The 19,736-nt window shown below is 38.5% G+C and overlaps 1 protein-coding gene across 2 annotated transcripts in view; it reads left to right on the top strand.

Annotated features, from left to right (window-relative positions):
* Positions 1-3,325, top strand: part of slc26a5 (solute carrier family 26 member 5) — a 65,194-nt gene extending 61,869 nt beyond the window's left edge. For both annotated transcript variants that reach the window (XM_048610080.1, XM_048610081.1), the window contains one exon: positions 183-3,325. In XM_048610080.1, the coding sequence (XP_048466037.1) occupies positions 183-334 (152 nt within the window). In that variant the 3' untranslated portion in view covers positions 335-3,325. The remainder of the gene's footprint in view (positions 1-182) is intronic.
* The last annotated feature ends 16,411 nt before the right edge of the window (positions 3,326-19,736 follow it).

The following is a 19,736-nucleotide window of genomic DNA, read 5'->3' as shown; positions in this document are numbered from 1 at the left end:
TTTTTGCTTTTATAAATACCAAATTATAAACAATGATTGCTGTCATTGAAGACCTTGCTGTCTGGAGTGTAGCGTTGCTTGTTCAAGGATGTTACCATCTCAAAAAACTTCACAGCCTATTTTGCTTAGATTATTGTCTCATGTTAAATTCTGTTTTCACTTATTTTTTGTTTTGCTTGTAGACTGTGTTGTGGAAAATCTGACTAAATGGAATTTTTTTGACAAATCAACTCCAAGAAGTCTCCTGTTTCATTCTGTGCATGACGCTGTTCTTCATTGTCAGGAGTTAGCATCTTTAAGAGGAGGCTCCTCCACAGAAATGTCCTCCTCTTGAACTGACTGTCTTGTTGAAGTAAAGTAATTTATTACAGTACTTCATTTTGATGCAGACCATCTGGAAACTATAAAAATTGCAAGAAAATATCACCTCCTTTTCAAGCGTGGTAACTGTTTCAAGAATGTTAGAGGAAATTATCCCATCAAGACTAGTTTTAATTGTTTTCACCACACATGTGGATTTTAAATTATTTTTGTTTTGGTAAGAGTTTGAGATGTGAGCAACTTCTATAGTGCTCGATAGCTGTTAGTAACCACTTTTTCCGAACTTCTCTTCTAATGTTTAAATTTATTTTCATTATATGTCTGCATAAAGATCTATATCTATGTATTTGATGTTTGTCTCACTGGAATGGAAGACAATCAAACCAAATGATTGCTTTTCTCTTTTTTTCATCATTGCCCAAATTGCTCCCTCCTTTACTTCTGCCTGAAAAATTAATTTTATTAAATCTGAGATGTATGGATTAGTAGTTAGCCTTCTAAACGAAGAATGTTACTCCTCCTGCTGGTGCACAGAGAGTCAAGTGGAACCACCGTTTTATGACCAGTATATAAACAACCATTGGGTAGCTTTTCAGACTAGATTTCAAAATGTAACTTTGATTGCCCTGTGTAAATACAATATTTAAAAATAGCAAAACTTGAATGTATATGTTTTAATGACCTGAATTAAGTTGGTCACTAATGTGCTTTTTTTTTGATGCCTTGGTGATGATCCATTATTTGAAATTTCAGCCCCATAAATTGGTGCTGTTGTTGTTAAAACATCTAGACAGTACTTCAGTTGGCCTTGTAAACTTTGCATAGGTGATTTAGTATCTTAAGCTTAACTCGTTTCCTCCCTCCCTCCCTCATTCACTCAATGTCATGTACCACTAAAACCCATCTGTACTTCTGCTCTGCCATGCACATAATGGATTAATGATTCCAAACTCTCTTCTGCACCTATCCAGACATGACCACTGTGAAGAAAAATTATTTGGAAAACATCATTTTGTAAAACAATTCTGAAATATAATTGACTGGTTCATTCCTATTGACTTCTCTTTGTAAAATCCTTTATGACATGATTTCATGCCACTAAGGTAATAAATATGTATCATAAACTTAAGTTACAGACCTCTTTATCTTTTCTGCATTTTTAAGATATGTTACATTCTCTAATAGGATAAACAAAACATTTGTTTCAATGCTCCTTGCTATCTTTTCATTTATGTGATAAAGAAAAGCATTACTGCTCTTATCTCTTTTAGTCCCTTTTTTACTTTAATTTAAAGGAATGAAATTGAATCCACTGAAATTGAATTGGGGATTAAAAGCTTGATCATTTCTTGCTGCCCCCAAATGTAGTGCTCTTTGGCCTATCCCAACTGAGGTTAGATGTCTTGCAGACCATGTACAAACTGTAGGATTTTGTTTCTGATCATTGTTCCTCCAACTGCAAAATTGGGTTTTGAAATAGTATAACTAAAGTTTGGTGCTCTAACTTTATTGCTTCCACTATCCCCATACCCATCCATCTGTCTAGTTTATTTATATTTAATTATTTATTGTTTTTTTAAAAAACTTTGAATTTCATCTAAATCTCTCAGGCTGTTTTTCATCACTTTATTTTGGGAAGTCACTTTATGCGTTTGAAATATGTTACAATCCCAAATTAGCAGTGCATTATTGGTATGATTTTATAAATCATTTGGTGTTACTTAAAATGGAGATACAAGCAAGAATTTTTTCTTTTTTAAAAAAAATGTATATTCTGCAAGTTTTAACTGCTTTACCACTTTTTTGGCTTCTCCAGCTATATTTTACATTTATCTGCAAAATAGTTTCTTGCATGCAGAGTGTATTTAACAGATCATGCTTACCAGTATGTTCTATGGATTGGTGAGACTTCCTTGAAAAAAAAATTAATTTGCTACTGTTTTAAAACTATTACTGAAAGTAAGCAATTTCTTTTGAAACCATGTCCTTTCACAAGTAAATATGAACATGTCACTAAATGTTGTTTGAAACTGGTATTGAAATATAGCTGGTGTAAGATTTGTCTAGTTCAGTCCAGGAAGGGTCAAGGTTCAAGTGAGAGAGTTATTTTCTAACTTAAATAATTTGACACTGTTTTTACCCAAAAGAAAGAAATTGCTTCTCTCAATTTTTCTAACAAGTGGAGCTCCAGAATGAAAAAATTAAGTTTATTTTGTTTCTTCTGTCATCCTATTTGTGTTGCTTGCACTTCTCTGGGCGGGGGGGAAAAAAATCAAACCTCTATTTTTATGCATTTTGAAAATGCATTAACTGACAGCGGATAACTGGTGTTTTTCCTAATTCCTGAGGTTCAGCAAACAGCTGTCATCGTCTTTAACCTTGTTTACTTGTCACTGTTAGTAAGTTAACTTCAAATGTCCAGTCTTGCTGTTTAACAGTAACAAATACCATGTTTGTTTGAAGTGAAAAGTATCTAGACTAAGCACAGACTGTCATACAATTTTATTTTGAACAGGTTAAGCGTAGACCATTGCTGGACTAGTAGTTTGAATCAATGAATGTGTTCCTTGGTATTTCTAAAACCATTTTAATCTACGTGTATTTTTGCCTGAGTTGTCTTGGTGGCAAGTATCCTTTGTTTGCTGTTCAAACTTATAACTAAATTCTCAGTTATAGTTTGATCTTGGTCTAGCCTAAAGGCAAGAATTAAAATCCACACTGTGGTTCAAATTCCTTCAGTTTTGAGCTGGTGACTTCTTTGCTGATTTACACCAACTATTAGTAATTCAGGAACTTACTATCTTCATTCCCTCTGACATCTGGAAATGGACCGTGTAAAATGCTTAACATTTTGGCCATATGAGAAATTCTGTAATTTGTATTTTTATATTGGCTATTAACTGTCTCAAACTTGTCATGAATGTGTAAATTTACGAGTTACATGCAATTTGTTTTTGAAAGCTATTTTTGTATTAATTATAAAAGATCAGTATTGCAAACTGTGCTCCTGTGTGACTTTACTTCTGCAGACTTGCTTTATCAACTTAAACTTTTTACAAAGGTTTTCAATTATTTTTGTAGTTGCTAATCCTGACTGTCGTTTGTTACAAAGTAAGGATTTTCAGAAGTAGCAACAGCTTGTGTTTTTCCCCCACACATTCTGAAAAACCTTTAATTTGCTTGTTTCACTAAAAGATCTAATTCACTATTCCTTTAGACAACTGATAGGATTTTATGCATAAAATCCTAGTGCCTTGAAGCCCCCTTCCTAAAAAGTAGTCTAGTGATTTCTTGACCAAGTAGAAAATAGGGCCATACAAATTAGGGGCAGAAGTAGACCATTTGACCTTTCGAGCCACACCTCCATTCAATAAGATCATGGCTGATATGTCTGTGTTCTGAATTCCACATTTCCATCTACCTCTGGTAACTCTTTGATTCCTTAATCTAACAAAATTAAGATTCTGGCACCTTCTGAAACTGTTTCAAAATTGCATAATCCAGAGAGAAAATTACCAATCTTCTCTGTCTTAACGGGTGGCCATTGTGTTTTTCTGAACAGTGTTCCCTAGTCTTGGACTTGCCCACAAGAGGGTATATCCTTTCCAACTCCATTCAGAATCTTGAACTTCAATGAATTCATCCCTTACTCTACTCTTCTAAACTCCATTGGAAACAAACCCATCCTGTGGATTATTTCCATAAGACAACCTGCTCATTCGAAGTCTCAATCTAGTGAACCTGTTCTGAGCCACCTCCAACACATTTAGATTCTACCTTTTGTAAATAAGACCAAAAAAGCACAAAGTTGATGTGCTGCCTCTCCAATGCCCTGAATATTTGAAACATCCTATCTTTTATGTTCAATCCCTCTCAGTGAAGGCTAGCCACATTAATCACTTGCTGTATATGTACACTAATTTTTGTGACTCAATCACCCAGAAGAGAGCAGCAGAGTGGTGACGTTGATTGGCTGATGTGGGGAAGATCTGCATCAGTGCAGTCACTGCTTCCAGAAGGTGGTTTGTGGAGGGGCTGTTGTCAAGTGTCATTTGGGAGGATTTAAACTAGCTTGACAGGGGTTTGGGAACCAAAGTAAATGTGAATTGACTGAAAGGGAACTAGAGAACAGGGCCAGTAATGCTCAGGAAGAGCAGGCAGGTCAATCGCTGATCAAAGTGGGTCTGGTGGATTCAAGTGCAACAGGTAAGGCAAATGAATTTAGAGCTCGGATTAGTACTTGAAACTATGATGTTGCTATTTCAGAGACTTGGTTAAGGGAGGGACAAGATTGGCAGCTTAATGTTCCAGGAAACAAATTGTTCAGGGGGGTAGAAGGGGATGGAAAAGGAATGGGGGAATTGCACTACTTGTTAAGGAGAATATCACAGCTGTACTGTGGGAGGGCACCTCAGATGGCTCATACAGCAGGGCAATATGGTTAGAGCTCGGGAACAGGAAGGGTGCAATCACAATGTTTGGGGTTTACTATAGGCCTCCCAATAGCCAGCAGGAGATAGAAGAACAGATATGTAGATTTTGGCAAGATGTGAAAGTTAACAGAGTTGTTGTTGAGGGTGATTTTTAACTTCCCATATATTGACTGGGACTCTGGTTGGAGTGCAGATGGGGCAGAGTTTGTAAGGAGCATCCAGGAGGGCTTCTTGAAACAGTATGTAGATAGCCCAACTAGGAAAGGGGCCGTACTGGACCTAATATTGTGGAATGAGCCTGGCCAGGTGGTTGACGTCACCGTAAGGGAGCAGCTTGGGAACAGTGATCACAGTTCAGTAAGCTGTAAGGTATTAATGGATAAAGATAAGTGTAGTTGTCAGGTGAAAGTCCTAAATTGGGAGAAGGCTGACTACTACAGTATTAGGCAGGAGCTGAAGAATGTAGATTGGAGGCAGATGTTTGAGGGCAAATCAACATTTGGTGTGTGGAAGGCTTTCAAGTGTAAGTTGCTGGGGAACTCAGGACCGGTACGTTCCTGTAAAGATTAAGGATAAGTATGGCAAGTTTAGGGAACCTTGGATAATGAGAGATACTGTGAGCCTAATCAAAAAGAAAAAGGAAGCATTTATCAAGGCTAGGAGGCTGAGAACACGAAGCAAGGGTAGAATACAAGAAAAGTCAAAAGAAACTTAAGCAAGCAGGAGAGCTAAAGGGGTCATGAAATGTCATTGGCCAACAGGATTAAGGAAAATCCCCAGCTCCTTATACATGTATAAAGCACCAAGAAAGTAGCCAGGGCGAGGGTTGGCCCACTCGAGGACAGGGAAGGGAATTTGCATGGAACAGAGGAAATGGGTGAGGTATTAAGAGTATTTTGTGTCAGTGTTCACCATAGAGAAGGACTTGGTGGATGATGAGTCTGGGGAAGGGTGTGTAGATAGTTTGGGTCATCTTGAGATCAAAAGAGAGGAGGTATTGGGGTCTTGAAAAACGTTAAAGTAGACGAGTCCCCAGGACCTGATGGGATCCCAGAATACTAGGCAAGGCAAAGGAAGAAATTGCTGGGGCCTTGAGAAATCTTTGTATCCTCACCGGCATCAAGGGAGGTTCTAGAGGATTGAAGAATAGCCAGTGCTGTTCCTTAGTTTAAGAAGGGTGGCAAGGATAATCCAGCTAGTTACAGGCTGATGAGCCTTACGTCAGTGATAGGGAAATTATTGGAGAGGATTCTTTGAGACAGGATTTTCTCCCACTTGGAAATAAGTGGGCATCTTCATGAGAGGCAACTTTGTTTTGTGAAGGAGAGGTCGTGTCCTACTAACTTGGTTGAGTTTTTTGAGGGTAGGGCAGTGGATGTTGTCTACATAAACTTCAGTAGGCCTTTGACAAGGTCCCTCATGGTAGGCTGATACACAAGGTAAAGTCACAGAGTCAGAGGTGAACTTGCAAAATGGATTTAAAAAGACTGGCTCAGTCATAGAAGACAGAGGGTAGCAGTGGAAGGGTGCATTTCTGATTGGAGGGCTGTGACCACTGGCGTTCCTCAGGGATCAGTGTTTGGACCTTTTGCTATTTGTAATATATATAAATGATTTGGAGGAAAATGTAACTGGTCTGATTTACGTTTGCCGATGACACCGGTTTTTGGAATTGCGGATAACTGAGGACTGTCCAAGGATACAGCTGGATATAGATCGGTTGGTGACATAGGCAGAGAGATAGCAGATGGAGTTTAATCTGGAAAAATGAGGTGGTGCATTTTGGAAGGTCTAATCCAAATGGAAAATATACAGTAAATGGCAGAACCCTTCAGAGTACTGATAGGCAGAGGGATCCGGGTGTACAGTTACACGGGTCACTGAAAGTGGCCATGTAGGTGGAGAAGGTTGTCAACAAGGCTTGGGCATTGAGTTTAAAAACTAGCAGGTAATATTGCAGCTTTATAGAACCTTTTTATAGGCTGCATTTGGAATATTGTGTTCAATTCTGGTCGCATGGCAACCAGAAGGATGTAGTGGCTTTGGAGAGGGTACAGAAGATTTACCAGGATGTTGCCTGGTATGGAGGGCATTAGCTATTAGGGAAGGTTGGAGAAACTTGGGTTGTTCTCACTGGAATGACTAAGGTTGAGGGGTGACCTGATAGAGGTCTAGAAGATTATGAAGGGCGTGGACAGACAGAAGCTCTTTCCCAGGGTGGAAGAGTCAGTTACTAGGGGGCATAGGTTTGAGGGGTGAGGTTTAAAGGTGATGTATGAGGCAAGTTTGTTTTTTTTTTAAGAGGGTGGTGGGTGCCTGGAACTTGGTGCCAGGGTGAGGTAGGTGGAAGCAGATACGATAGTGACTTAAAGGGCGTCTTGGCAAATACATGAATAGGATGAGAACAGAGTGACATGGTCCCTGGAAGTGTAGGGGGTTTTAGTTCAGCAGCATGTCGACGTGGGCGTGGAAGGCTGAAGGGCCTGTTCCTGTGCTGTAACTTTCTTTGTTCTAAAACATCAGCATCTCAAAATTCTGCAGTCATTCAGTTTAAACAATACTTTTTTTTGTTCTTTTTGCCCATGTGATTCACATTTTCGCCACATTATACTGCATCTTCCAGGCTTCGGCATGTTCTCTTAAGGATGCAGACGGATATATAATGTCCTCTCTCAATATATTTTCCTACCTACCTTTGTGTACTTTGCAAATTTTGCCTGTGTGGCTGACTCCCCTCATCTACATCTTTTGATATGAATTGTAAAAAGTTGCTGGCCCTGCACAGCCTCCCAGGACTTGTTACATTTTGCCAATCGGCGGGAAAAAAAACACTTATCTGGCTCGCAGAAAGCACAATCTTCTATCTATAGTAGTACGTTACCCCCAACACAAGCTGCTAATATTGTGCAATAACCTTTTTACGTGAAATCTTGTCAAATGCCTTTTGGAAATCCAAGTAACATCAATGGTCTTTATTATCCATCATGATACTAAGAATTCCCAATGAATTGTTTAAACACTCTCCTTTTCATAAATCGTGCTGGGTTTTTTGTTTGCGATTTACCTTGTTTTTCCAGATGCTCAGTTATAACCATCTGTTAATGGTCAAGTCAATCACCTTCTCCATGACTGTTGACCAGCTAATTGACCTGTAGTTTTCTGCCTTGCTTGAATAGAGGGGTACAATTTGCTACTTTCAAGTCTGGAGTCTTTCCAGCATCTAACAAACTTTGGAAAATTAACACAATTGCATCTGTTGCCTCTTATTTATTTTTTTTCAAGACCCTAGAATGAAGTCCAACAGGACCTGGAACCTTCTCAATCCACCACTCCATCCATTTGCTCAGTACTGATCACTCAGGCCTGACCATTGACCATTCTAATGGTCAAATAGCCAATGGAGCAGCACAAACTGCAGCCGTATATCAGGATCGTGTGAAAACCTAGACTGACCAGACTCAGAACTGTCCAAGAAATTGAAAAGATTCCAATGACTATTCCCATGTGTCTGCAAAACTCTGAAAGACTCCATTTAAAAGGTGGACAGCCCAGAGGGTGCTGCTTCAGTAAGCTACTAGTCATCCAGTTAGACAATTTTAAAAACCTAGCTTAACTGCTGGATAATTAAACTGACAATCCAAGTACATTCCTCAACTACACCTTCCAATCCCTGACCTCAGCTGACCCTGGGACTAGACCACCACCAGTCCCATTGTCTGAAGCCAGTTCCCTGCTTCCAAATTCAGTGCACTCCAAGCACTCCATTACTTAACTGGCATTCTACCTACACGCCACCACCATCGCATGTTTTTATATACTTAACCTTAACAGCAGCTGTCTGTGGTTGGTTGTGCTGCTGGACCTTTAACTCACAAAATATGATGTTGCTGCAAAAGGGGCTGTGGTTTGACTTCCCAAGCCTGCCTATCCTGCACTACAAGTGAACTGTTCTGTTTTCGATTTGTACTGCATTTCTGAAAGATCTGGGACTGTAATTGCTGGCTAGAATTATGGAGTTCAGCCTTAACAGGAAATAATATAATCAGACGGTGATTGCCACTCTTGGCATATTTAGTCTAGTGGAGCATAAATGCCTGCATGGACTGATTTGACCAAACGGCTTGTTTCAGTGCTGATTGTTTTTTCTAAAAAAAAATAATGCTTCTGGTGCAGAAAACTAAATTTATAATAGAAACCTTTTCCCCCCTTTCAAACATTACAAGCCCTAAAAAGAGAATTTGACAACTAACTCTCGGATTATCCCCTTGTGGAGTAATTTGAATTTTTCAATGTAATTTCTGATCTTGGGAGACTTTTATTCTAAATACCTGGCTGAAAAGTTCATGCAGGTTTTCCAGGTAATTAAGCAATCATGTCTGTTACAGAACACTTCACACTATACTTGAGTTCTGCAATTTTCAGATAAGTTAATTACTCAAAATTCTGTGTAATAAAGCATGTAGTGAAACACTTGCCAGATTCCAGAAGGGAACTCTCCTTTAGCACAGCAGAAAGAACGCAAGGGGTTTATTTTAAGTTTTTTATTTATTACATTTTAAGTGATCAGTACTAAAAGGTAAACAAAAGATCTATGAAACCTGTTTCAGTTGGAAGTTAGCATGGGTGTAAATGTCACTTTATTACCAGGTGGGTATAAGAACAGATCTAATTGCAGATATCAAAACTGATGACTCGTGTCAGATTTTATTCTTCTAATGAAGAATCAAAATCTTTGTTCAAATGTTTAAAAAGTAAATACAGTTGAATAGTAAAAATGTACAAAATGCAATTTATTACTTTGTTTGATAGTTGTGATTAATCCTTGTTTAAAGTCCAAATGTGTATGTTTTCTAATTTCTCCAAACTCTCATTGATAGCCAAGCATTGCTTTGGAGAGGCATTAGATGCATTATGTTAATACACCAAGCCATTCAGTACAGGAGGGCAGGTCAGTGGCTCAAGTACACAATTCCCAGAAACTTTCCTTTTTTGCAATTCCATTTGTAAAATATGTTCCAATCACAAAACGGTTATAGCTCAGAGAGGCCACTCCTCTCGCTCTTTTCTCCATAGTCTGCCGTTTTCTTCCTTGGAATCAGGAGGAGTGTTTTTCTGAAGTTAAGGGAAAGTTCAAAACTTGGATGTTTTGTGGTGATTCATCTAATTGGGTTAAAGTTAACTGAAGGTTAAACTAAGGCTACAAAACTTGTTTTTGAAATGGAATTCACAGGTGTTCATCTTAAGATTCAACTGTTATGAATTTAAATTTTCTGTAGGTATTCTCTTGTGAATGGTCAATGGTCTCTCTCTCCTAAGGAGATGTTCACTCTGTTCGAATCAAGCCCCTAGCATTGAAAATGTTAGATAATATTAATGTCAGAGTGCTGCTATCTGTGTACTGCCAACTTTTCAAAAAGCTAACTTAGAGCTTCAGTAAACAAGTGAATAGGGTGTTCAGTCGAGCACATACCTCCACAATATTTTAACTTAACATTATTCAGATTACCTACCTCTTCAGGTTTTTTTTGCCACCTGATTGATGCTCAGTAAGTGATGCTGAAGAAAATCTTCAACACTTCCATTGCAACCCACATTCAAGATCTTGCTCTGAAAACTCTGCTCACATTTGACAGCTGTGACAAATTATATCACAATAGCTAAAGTTATTAAACATTCAACAATGTTCTAAAGAAACCAATAATCTTCTAAAAGCTTTTCTATCTCTGTTATTTTTAAAATTTCCAGGATCCAGAGTTGTATTTTCAGTGTAAGCTCAGCACTTCTTCCTTGCACCACACTAACAATTTTTAACAAAACTTGAATATTTTTGATATACAGTTTACTAACAAATTTAAAATTAACATAGGGGTGAAAGCATTTATCTCTCAGAACCTTCAGTGATGGAGGCTGATTTATGCTACAACCAGTAAGTAAACAGCAGCAAATGTTATGGATTAAACTTCTGTAATGGAAAGCAATATGCATTGTTGTCTTAAATGCTAAATATGACTTATGGATTTGAATTTGATCCATTGTAACATGTAACTTTGGCAAGTTCCCTTGCCAAATTCTCCAGCTTCTGTCCCCTGGCTAGAGAGGAGACAAAGGCACTTGACTTGCCTTTCTTCAGCTCAATCAAGTTTTTGACAGCTAAGCTATTAGCTAAAGCAGCAACTAACCAAAAACTCATTCTGAGCCAAACGTTAGGGCTTGGAATAGTTTTTTTTAATTTTGTCTCTACCTCCAACACTTCTTGTACTGATGTTTCACTATTTTGATGTGTATTCCTGTAATCCTATGTTGCTAATTGCTAAGCAAAGGTGTTACTGGATAATCTACAGTTTATAAGAAAACGGGTGAAGTGGGAAGTGAAAAAGCTTCTGATTGAAGGACTCCTTTATGAAATTAGGTATCTCAGTATTTCAACCAAGTTATCTCAAGTTTTGAAGTGAGAGATGGTTGATATTGAATGTATAATTCTCTGCATAAACTTTAGGCCATGCATATCCACTGTGGAAAGAAAGGAAGTTTTGGGGAGCTGCAGTAGAGTCAGTCATAAGAGAGTCTATTGTCTTTGCATTTTTCTTGAATGCTCAAAATAGTGGTAGGTTTTTAGTTGAAATATCAGATAACTTGGACAAGTTTAACAATATAAAAACTGAAATAACTGTGGATGCTGTAAATCAAACAAAAACAGAAATTGCTGGAAAAGCTCAAGTCCTGCAGCCCCTGTGAAGAGAAATTGGAGTTAACATTTTGGTACTGGTGACCATTTCTCAGCATTCTGAGAAAGGGTCAGTGGACCTGTAATGTTAACTGATTTCTCGCCACAAGTGCTGCCAGACCTGCTGAACACTTCCAGCAACTTCTGTTTTTGTTTTCAACATAGAGCAGTTGTGTGATCTAAGGTTATTTTCAGTTGGGATTTGAACAAGTTGCATGAGGTTTTTGGTTTGTGTATCTGGAGGGAGTTTAGTGATTAACTCGTAAATGTTTCGGCAGCCATGGTGATTTATTTCTAAAAAAGTTCTTGGATGCTAATAGGAATTTGTTTACAAGGAGATTAAACTAATAAAGATATTTAGAAATATTGGGCCAAGTCAGTCACCGATGCTATTTGTCTTCCAGAGAGGTTAATGGAGGAGAAAATATTAATTGGAGGAATATATGGAGGTTGCAAACTAGTCTAATTTATACAGAGTTGGGTTAAAGGTGTTTTGGTAAATGAAGTTGCAGTGGGAGTAGTGAAACAAATTCTTATCGAAGGAATTGATTTTATGTTGGGCACATTAACTGACAGTTTCAAGAATGTTGGCCTCACCAAGTGTGGTAAAATTACTAATGGAGTTAAAAAGAAACTGAAATGTTACAAGAACAATATTTTGGATTGTGTCCTGACTCATGGCTAGATCTCATGCCCATAGGGGGCATTTCTTCCTGACTAATTATATGAAACAAAGTTGGAAATTCTGCTAATGAACAACATTTTTTGAAAATGATGAGGCTGGTTTATATTTAGTCCATCTTTAAATAAGAATGGAACAATGGGTTTGGAGTTAAAATAACTATACCAAATGGCCTACTCATTTACACATTGTTTCTGATGCAATTTGTTATTACTTGAAAGGCAATAACTTCAAATACTCTGAGGAATGGGTATTCGTCTGTTGGGTTTGTTAAGGGGAGGCAATGACTTACTGGTATTGTTGCTGGACTGTTAATCCAGAGACCCAGGTAATGTTCTGGGGACCTGGATTCAAATCCTGCCATGTCATAGGGTGGAAATTGGATTCAATAAAAATCTGGAATTAAGAGGCTGGTGCCCCTGAAGTAGTTGTCAATTGTCAGGGTTGGAGGGAGAAATCTTATTTACTAATGTCCTTTACTGAGGGAATTAAAAAAAAATATTGTCCTCACCTGGTCTGGGCTACATGTAATCTGAAATGTCCTAGTAACCTACTTTGTTGTAACAATTACTAGAAAATCTGTGACATGAAATCATCAAACCATTTGACATTGACCTAGCACCAGAAGTGACACTAGCCAATACAGGCCTGTTGACTCTGTAAAGTCCTATTTACCATCTGTGCACTAGTGCCAAACATGGGAGACTAATCCAGCAACAACCTGACCTAATTATATTTACAGAATCATGCCTCCCAGACAGTAGGAGATTTCAATGTTTGCAACCAAGAGTGAATTAGTAGTAGTATTAGTGATTTGAGCTGATTGAGAATTAAAGGACATGGCAAGACTGGGTCTGTGGCATATGGTGATGGAGCTTCCAAAAGGAAGAGAGAAACATACTTCATCCTTACCATACCATGTGACTATTAGTAAGAGTGACTTAAGCTGTGTGCCTATGCAGACCAAGTCCTGCCTTCACATTGACAATGTCACACAATGATATAAAATGTTATCTCCCTGCTCACTGGGTTAGACAGCATGCAGCTCTAGCAATGCAAGACTAGGTATCTATAATGTGTGGGGAATAACCTTCAGCACCAGAATCATACTGCAGCACAATTTGCAATCAAAGGGCCTAGCATATCCTCTATCCCATTGCCATCAAACTTTTGGATCAACCCATGGTTCAATGAAGACTGCAGGATAGTATGCCAGGAGCCGAAAAAGGTTTTTTTTCTTATAGATGTCAATTGGCAGAAGCTACCACACAGGACTACTTGTGTGCCAAACAGCATGAGCGAAAAGAGATAGACCTAAGTCATTCCACAATTATTGGATCAGATCTGTTTGGTCCACAATGTTAATGCTGACTAACAAACACTAATCCCTTGTTTACCTGCTTAAATGTTGAGAGTACCTATCAGAAAGCATATTCCAATGTCTACCAGCCAGTAGCTAATTTTTTTTTTTTCTGAGATCTTCTCTAAACCACTTACCCCTTACATTGAAACATGCTGTCTGCTTGCAGCCATGTTTTCCATGGGGACAAGCTTCTCCTAACCTACGCAGTCTATGACTTTCATAATTTTGTATACCTCAATCACATTGTTGTCTCCACACCAAGCATATCTGGTATTTCTTCATTACTGAGACATGTGCAGGAAATATCTACACTTTTTTTTCCCCAGTGCAATCACATCCTTCTGTTAGTCTAGTAACCAGCCCTGTGCCCAGTATCCACCTGTGGCCTAATTAATATTTTATAAACCATTGTGAATGATGGTGGACAATTAAATGATTCACTGGAGGAGGCTCTGCAAGTATCCTCATCCTCAACAAAAGCGGAGCACACCATGTCAATGTAAAAAATTTTGCAATAATCTTCAACCAGAGATGCTGAGGGAATGATCCATTTTGGCATCTTTCAGAGGTACCAGCATTACAGATGCCAGTCTTCAACCAATTCATTTTACTCTTAATGATACCAAAAAACAACTGGAGGCAGTAGATACTACAAAGGCTATAGGCCCTAAAAACTTTCTGGCAATAGTAACTAAAGACTTGTACTTCAGAAATAACTCCACACGTAGCCTAACACTGGCATCTACCTGCCAATTTGGAAAATCACCCAGATATGTCCTGTGTACATAATGCAGGACAAATCCAATGCAGCCACTTACCACCCCATCAGTCTGCTTGTGAGCATCAATAAAGTGATGGAAGGTGACATCAACAGTGTTATCAAGCAGTGCCTGCTTAGCAATAACCTGCTGTGTCAAACTCAACTCCAGACCTCACTGCAACCTTGACTCAAACAAAGATGAAAGAACCAAATTTCGGAGGTGAGATGGTTGAGTCCAAAAGGATATAGCAATAAGACTGGCTATGCAGCATGTATTGAGGGAACAAAAACTAGGGGAAAAACATACTTGCCCTCATCCTTGCCAAGCTACCTGCTGCAAATACCCTTTGACATCAACATTGTATTTGACTGTGGCATCATAGAGTCCTATGAAAACTAGAGTCAATGGGAATAAGGGGTAAGCCTCTCTTGATAGTATCCCAGGCACAATCATCCTCAGCTGCTTCTTCAGCAACCACTTGCCTATCACGAGGGCAGATATTTGATTACGCAATGGTCAGTACCATTCAGAACTCTTCAGAATTTGAAGCAGCCCAGGTCCAAATGCAGCGAGATCAAGACAATTTCCAGGTTGGGGCTGGACAAGTAACATTCATGCCACACAAATGCCAGGTAATGACCATCTCCAATAAATGACAATGTAACCATCACCCCTTAACATTCGATGGCATTGTCATCACTGAATTCCCCCATTATCAGCAATCTGTGAAATTGGCATTGAGCAGAAACTGAGCTGGATGAACCATGTGAGTACAGTGGCTACAAAAGCAAGTCAGAGTCCTAGAATTCACGGGTAACTTGCTTCATGATTCCTCAAATTCTGTCCAAAAGGCACAAATGAGGAATGTGATGAAATATTCGCCACTTACTTGAATGAGGGCTGTTCCAAAAAGCTTAATATCATCCACAACAATGCTGACTGCTTGATTGGCACCACATTTACAAAATTTGTCTCCCTCCAACACTTTTGAATTGCCTTTTGACAGGTTCTTCAAACCCATGACCGCTTCTTGCTTCACAGACAAGGGCAGTGGATACATGAGAACAACCCCACATGCAAGTCCCACTCCAAGGGACTCCCCATCCTGACTTGGAAATAGATTGCTATTCTTTGTGTTGCTGGGTCAAAAGCCTAGAATTCCCTCCTTGATGGCATTGTGTGTATACCTACAGCACATAGACTGCCCCAATTCAAGAAGGCAGCTGATCACCGCCTTCTCAATAAACAATGGCCTAATGAATGACACCCATATCCCATGAGTGAAGAAAAAGTAGGATTATTGCAAAGAAATGCAGGTCACTTATGTATGAGAAATAAGAGTTAAAATAGTAAAACATTTATACTGATCAGGGTTACATTTGGATGATATAGACAAATTTTGACAATGTACCATAAATGTCTGGAAGTGGGGAACCCGTTTGTTAAACCTTGTACCTTTAATTCCAATACTAGTTTTTAAAGAACAATTTAGCAGGCTGTTAATAGATTGGGTAGGGTACCTACCTAAAACCAGGAATAGGAATGATTATGGAAGGTTCTACAAGATTTCTTTGAAGCAGTGCCTATAGGAGAATTATTGCAAAAGTGGTAGTGCAAAAGAGAATTCCTATTTTTTGAAACAAAATAGGGTGAGTATCATCCAAAGCAATACAAAGGTTTAAATTTTAATTTTATGTTGCAAATATTTGAAGAAATGGTGAGTAGTTTGAGAATAAAAATTCACATCTTTTGATTACCCATAATCATTCCAATGATGAAAGGAATTCCTGTGTTACTCTTTTCTATTTAGGGGTGCTCTTCATGAGTCCTCAGGGTTTGGTACTTTGGGGACTGTGATTCCGACAAAACTGAACAAAGCAAATGAATTGGCTAAAAAGCACTTGAAGGGTGTTCAACAAACAATGAAAACTAGAACCACTAAAGGTTAAAGTTTGAAATATTGTTGCTGGATACAAGGTATAATTATGTTATTTGTGTCTACAGAAACATTATAGGTTCACTGGAACTTAAGTTAGAAAAAAAAATGCCTGTGTTGTGAATAATATAGTGAGTACTCCAGCTAGGAAAGAGAATCAGTGAATTTGTCTTGTTAACATGTCAAAAGTATATTATGACAGGGATGATGGGAGAAATGTCTACATATGGTAGTAAAAACGTAAAAGTGAATGGGAGTGAATTAGAAATGTCAGAACAATTTGAAGAATGAATCAGAAATGAAAAAGTCAAAAGTTGACCAAACAATCAGATTTGGGGAAAAATTCTTCAAAACCTAAAACGTTAGCATCATGTTTTATCTAGTGAGGTCACACATGAAAGTTTTTACAGAACAATAAACCAATTTGTGGGAATAGGCCAGGAAACAGTTTTGGCTGTCCATGTTAATGTGGAGGATGCATTACTTATAAAACAACACCCTTACAATTTCAATCCAAAGATTAGCTCAAGTGTAGGAAGAGATAAAGTTCATGATGGTCTATGACATTATTGAACTGACTCATAGGTGAATTCTAGCTACTATCATGAAGGTGCCGAAACTGGAGGGTCGCGAAGGCACAAAGCTCACAAAGTCAGTGAGGTAACAAAAGTTGAATACTATTCCAAAATTGGAGAATTGTATTCAATGAATTGGTTTGTCACAAAAATCAATTTGCAAAAATATTGGCAAGTTCCATTAACTTAGAGCTAAACAAACCTTGGCTTTTGTGACTGGATGGATTTTGGGGGCAAAGCCATGCCTTTGGAATTAAAAATGCACTGGCAACATTTCGGTGATTAACCAGTAAGAGGACTATTTGATTGCTTTTAGCTAAGCCTGGAAAAAATATTTACACTACTTGACTGAACATCTGGAAATGACTTTCAACTGGCCCATCTTATAACCTGGGCTCCTTGTTGAATACCTTTTATATGTTTTCAGACACTACCTTCCTTTGACCCCTCCTCAGGCATTTCACTGCTAAAATATTTATCCATGTCTTTTTTAACCATCTCTGAGTACAATTACTTCAATGTTCTAATTTCACCACCTCACCTGCCATTCCTTACATCATTCATTTGTTCAATAAATGCCTTTATTATTAAATGTCCTTGTTTCAGCAAAATATTAGCCTGGATTCTTATCATTTGTCTCCACTTTTAAGAATATACCACACTAATGGTTAAAACCAGATAAATGTTACTTTCACCTAAAATCATCCAATATTCCAAGATTATAATTAAATGCTTAAAATATGTGCTTCCTTTCTCGATGGCCAAATCTCCTTACTGTTCTGTAGCTCCACAACTATCCGGTGCCAGGAGTTCGTATTCCAGATTAATACGATTAACATGCCTGTATTCACGGCTTTCTTTCGCCTGTCACGCATGTCCCTGCAACTTATTTTTTCCTGTCCTTGCTAAACTCATTACATCTGCGACCCATCTCCTCTTCATTGATCCTTTTTACATTCTACGTTTGAGTTCCTATACTACCTGATATTGTAATTGAATTTTACTCTCCTTCGAATCAGTTTTCATGATCCCAATCCCAATCTCAATTTCTACCCATTAAGCCTTAACATCATTACTTCTCCCTTTCAATTTTTCTCATTAAAGGTTCCTTTTTATTCTGCAACACTGTGCTAAAATCTTCACTTCAATCCAACTTCTGCCTTTTTCATTGCACTGCAATGACTCCAACACAACTTATGACTATTGATTCACGCCTCAGGCAACTGTCTGTACAGAGTTTGCACATTCTCCCTATGTCTGTGTGTGTTTCCCCAAGGTGCTCTGGTTTCCTCCCACAGTCCAAAGATGTGCAGGTTAGGTGGATTGACAGTGCTAAATAGTCAATAATGTCCAGGGATGTGCAGGTTAGGTGGGTTAGCCATGAGAAATACAGGGTTACAGGGATGGGGTAATTTGGTCTCCTGCTAAGGACCTCATCCCTTGACTGATAGGAAATGAAGAGGAGTTGGATTTGGTAGCATATGTAAACAGAGTTGGCATCTTAATAAAGGATCTTTCATCAGAAGTTCAAGTATATGCAGCATTTTCTATTTTTATTTGTCAGAGTTTGCTCAATTTCCAAGTGGTGTGGGGGTAGATGTCTGGCGCGTAACAATTGGGGAATAGGGACAGGTTGTATAAAACTTGCACAAAACCATCCAACCAGAGTTGGTAACATTTTCACAGCATCTCTTTTGCAAGAGAGCTATGGACCATGGGACTGTGTCAAAATGGGATTTGAAGAAGGGAATAACCTACACTAGCATAGAGTTGGATTTCCATCACTTATCATCAAAAGGCACAAATTAAGGAGGTTGAGCCAGTAGTCAGGTCTCTCAAAAAGCAGTAGGCATTTGAGTTTAGCAATGGGACCAACAGGTTCTGCCTGCCAATATTTACCTCACCCACAATATCCTCCTCACTGTGACATGAATCCATCAGCCAATCATCCACACAATTACATGACAAATTTATACATTAAGTTTTTATCTAAACATATGTAAGGCAGTATGTTGGATCATCAGAATTTATGGTGGCTAAAAGCATTCAAAATAATGGATACAAGGTAAAGGTTATGGAATCTAAATCATTCATTAGTATTGCAGATTTTCCAGCTGGTAATTGGGAATTGAACTCAATAAGAATTCAATGGTGAAAATTTACCTATTATGCTGCTGCACTATAAAGAAAAATTACATCTATAATAGTACCTTATGTCCTAATGAAGTTTGAAAGTGCTTTTCAACCAATAAATTACTTTGTGAAGTTGCTTTTTTTAAACCAACATGGCAGTCAACTCATTTACAACAAAATCCTAAAAACATGAATTTGATGAAAGTTCATCTTCTTTTACAAACTGCTGGTCAAGCAAGGAATTCTGAACAGGATAGTAGGGAACCAGTGTTCCTTTGAATTATTGAAAAGGATATTTTACACCTCTGAACAAGCAGCGTGATCTAAACAACTCCTCAAAAAAGTGACAGTGCAGCATTGTGTGGTCACTGCTAGGAACTGTAGCTGGTTCAGTTGCAGTGGGGCCTAATCTCCAAGGAATGTCCTGGGTAATACTGGAGTTGGTCAGCCTGGCCCCAGCAAGGTGGGTTAGGTTCTTGTTTTAGGAGGCAGAGGAGAGCGTAAACAGTATTATCATTGTGGGGGTTGATAGACCCAGCAATTGTTGCTCCTCCTGTTTACCTGCCTAATGAGTTTATGCAGCTAAAACCACTGTGCTTCCTGCATGGCATGGGTTTCTTCATCCCTTCACTGGATAAAATATTGTGGGGGTCTGTGGTGGCTAACTGGCCTCATCCCCAGTAAAATGTCAGGTCAGCAGGAAAGCCACTCTTCTCAACCCCAAACCCACTGATGGGTAAGTATAAAATCTAACCACTTCCATTCCTACTTTCAATCACCTACTTTGTAGCAGTTACTAGACTACACG

Source organism: Rhincodon typus, chromosome 22, assembly GCF_021869965.1.
Source record: "Rhincodon typus isolate 14 chromosome 22, sRhiTyp1.1, whole genome shotgun sequence".
NCBI lineage: Eukaryota > Metazoa > Chordata > Chondrichthyes > Orectolobiformes > Rhincodontidae > Rhincodon > Rhincodon typus.
The sequence above is the reverse complement of the archived record's forward strand: the minus strand, read 5'-3'. Positions and strand labels throughout refer to the sequence as shown.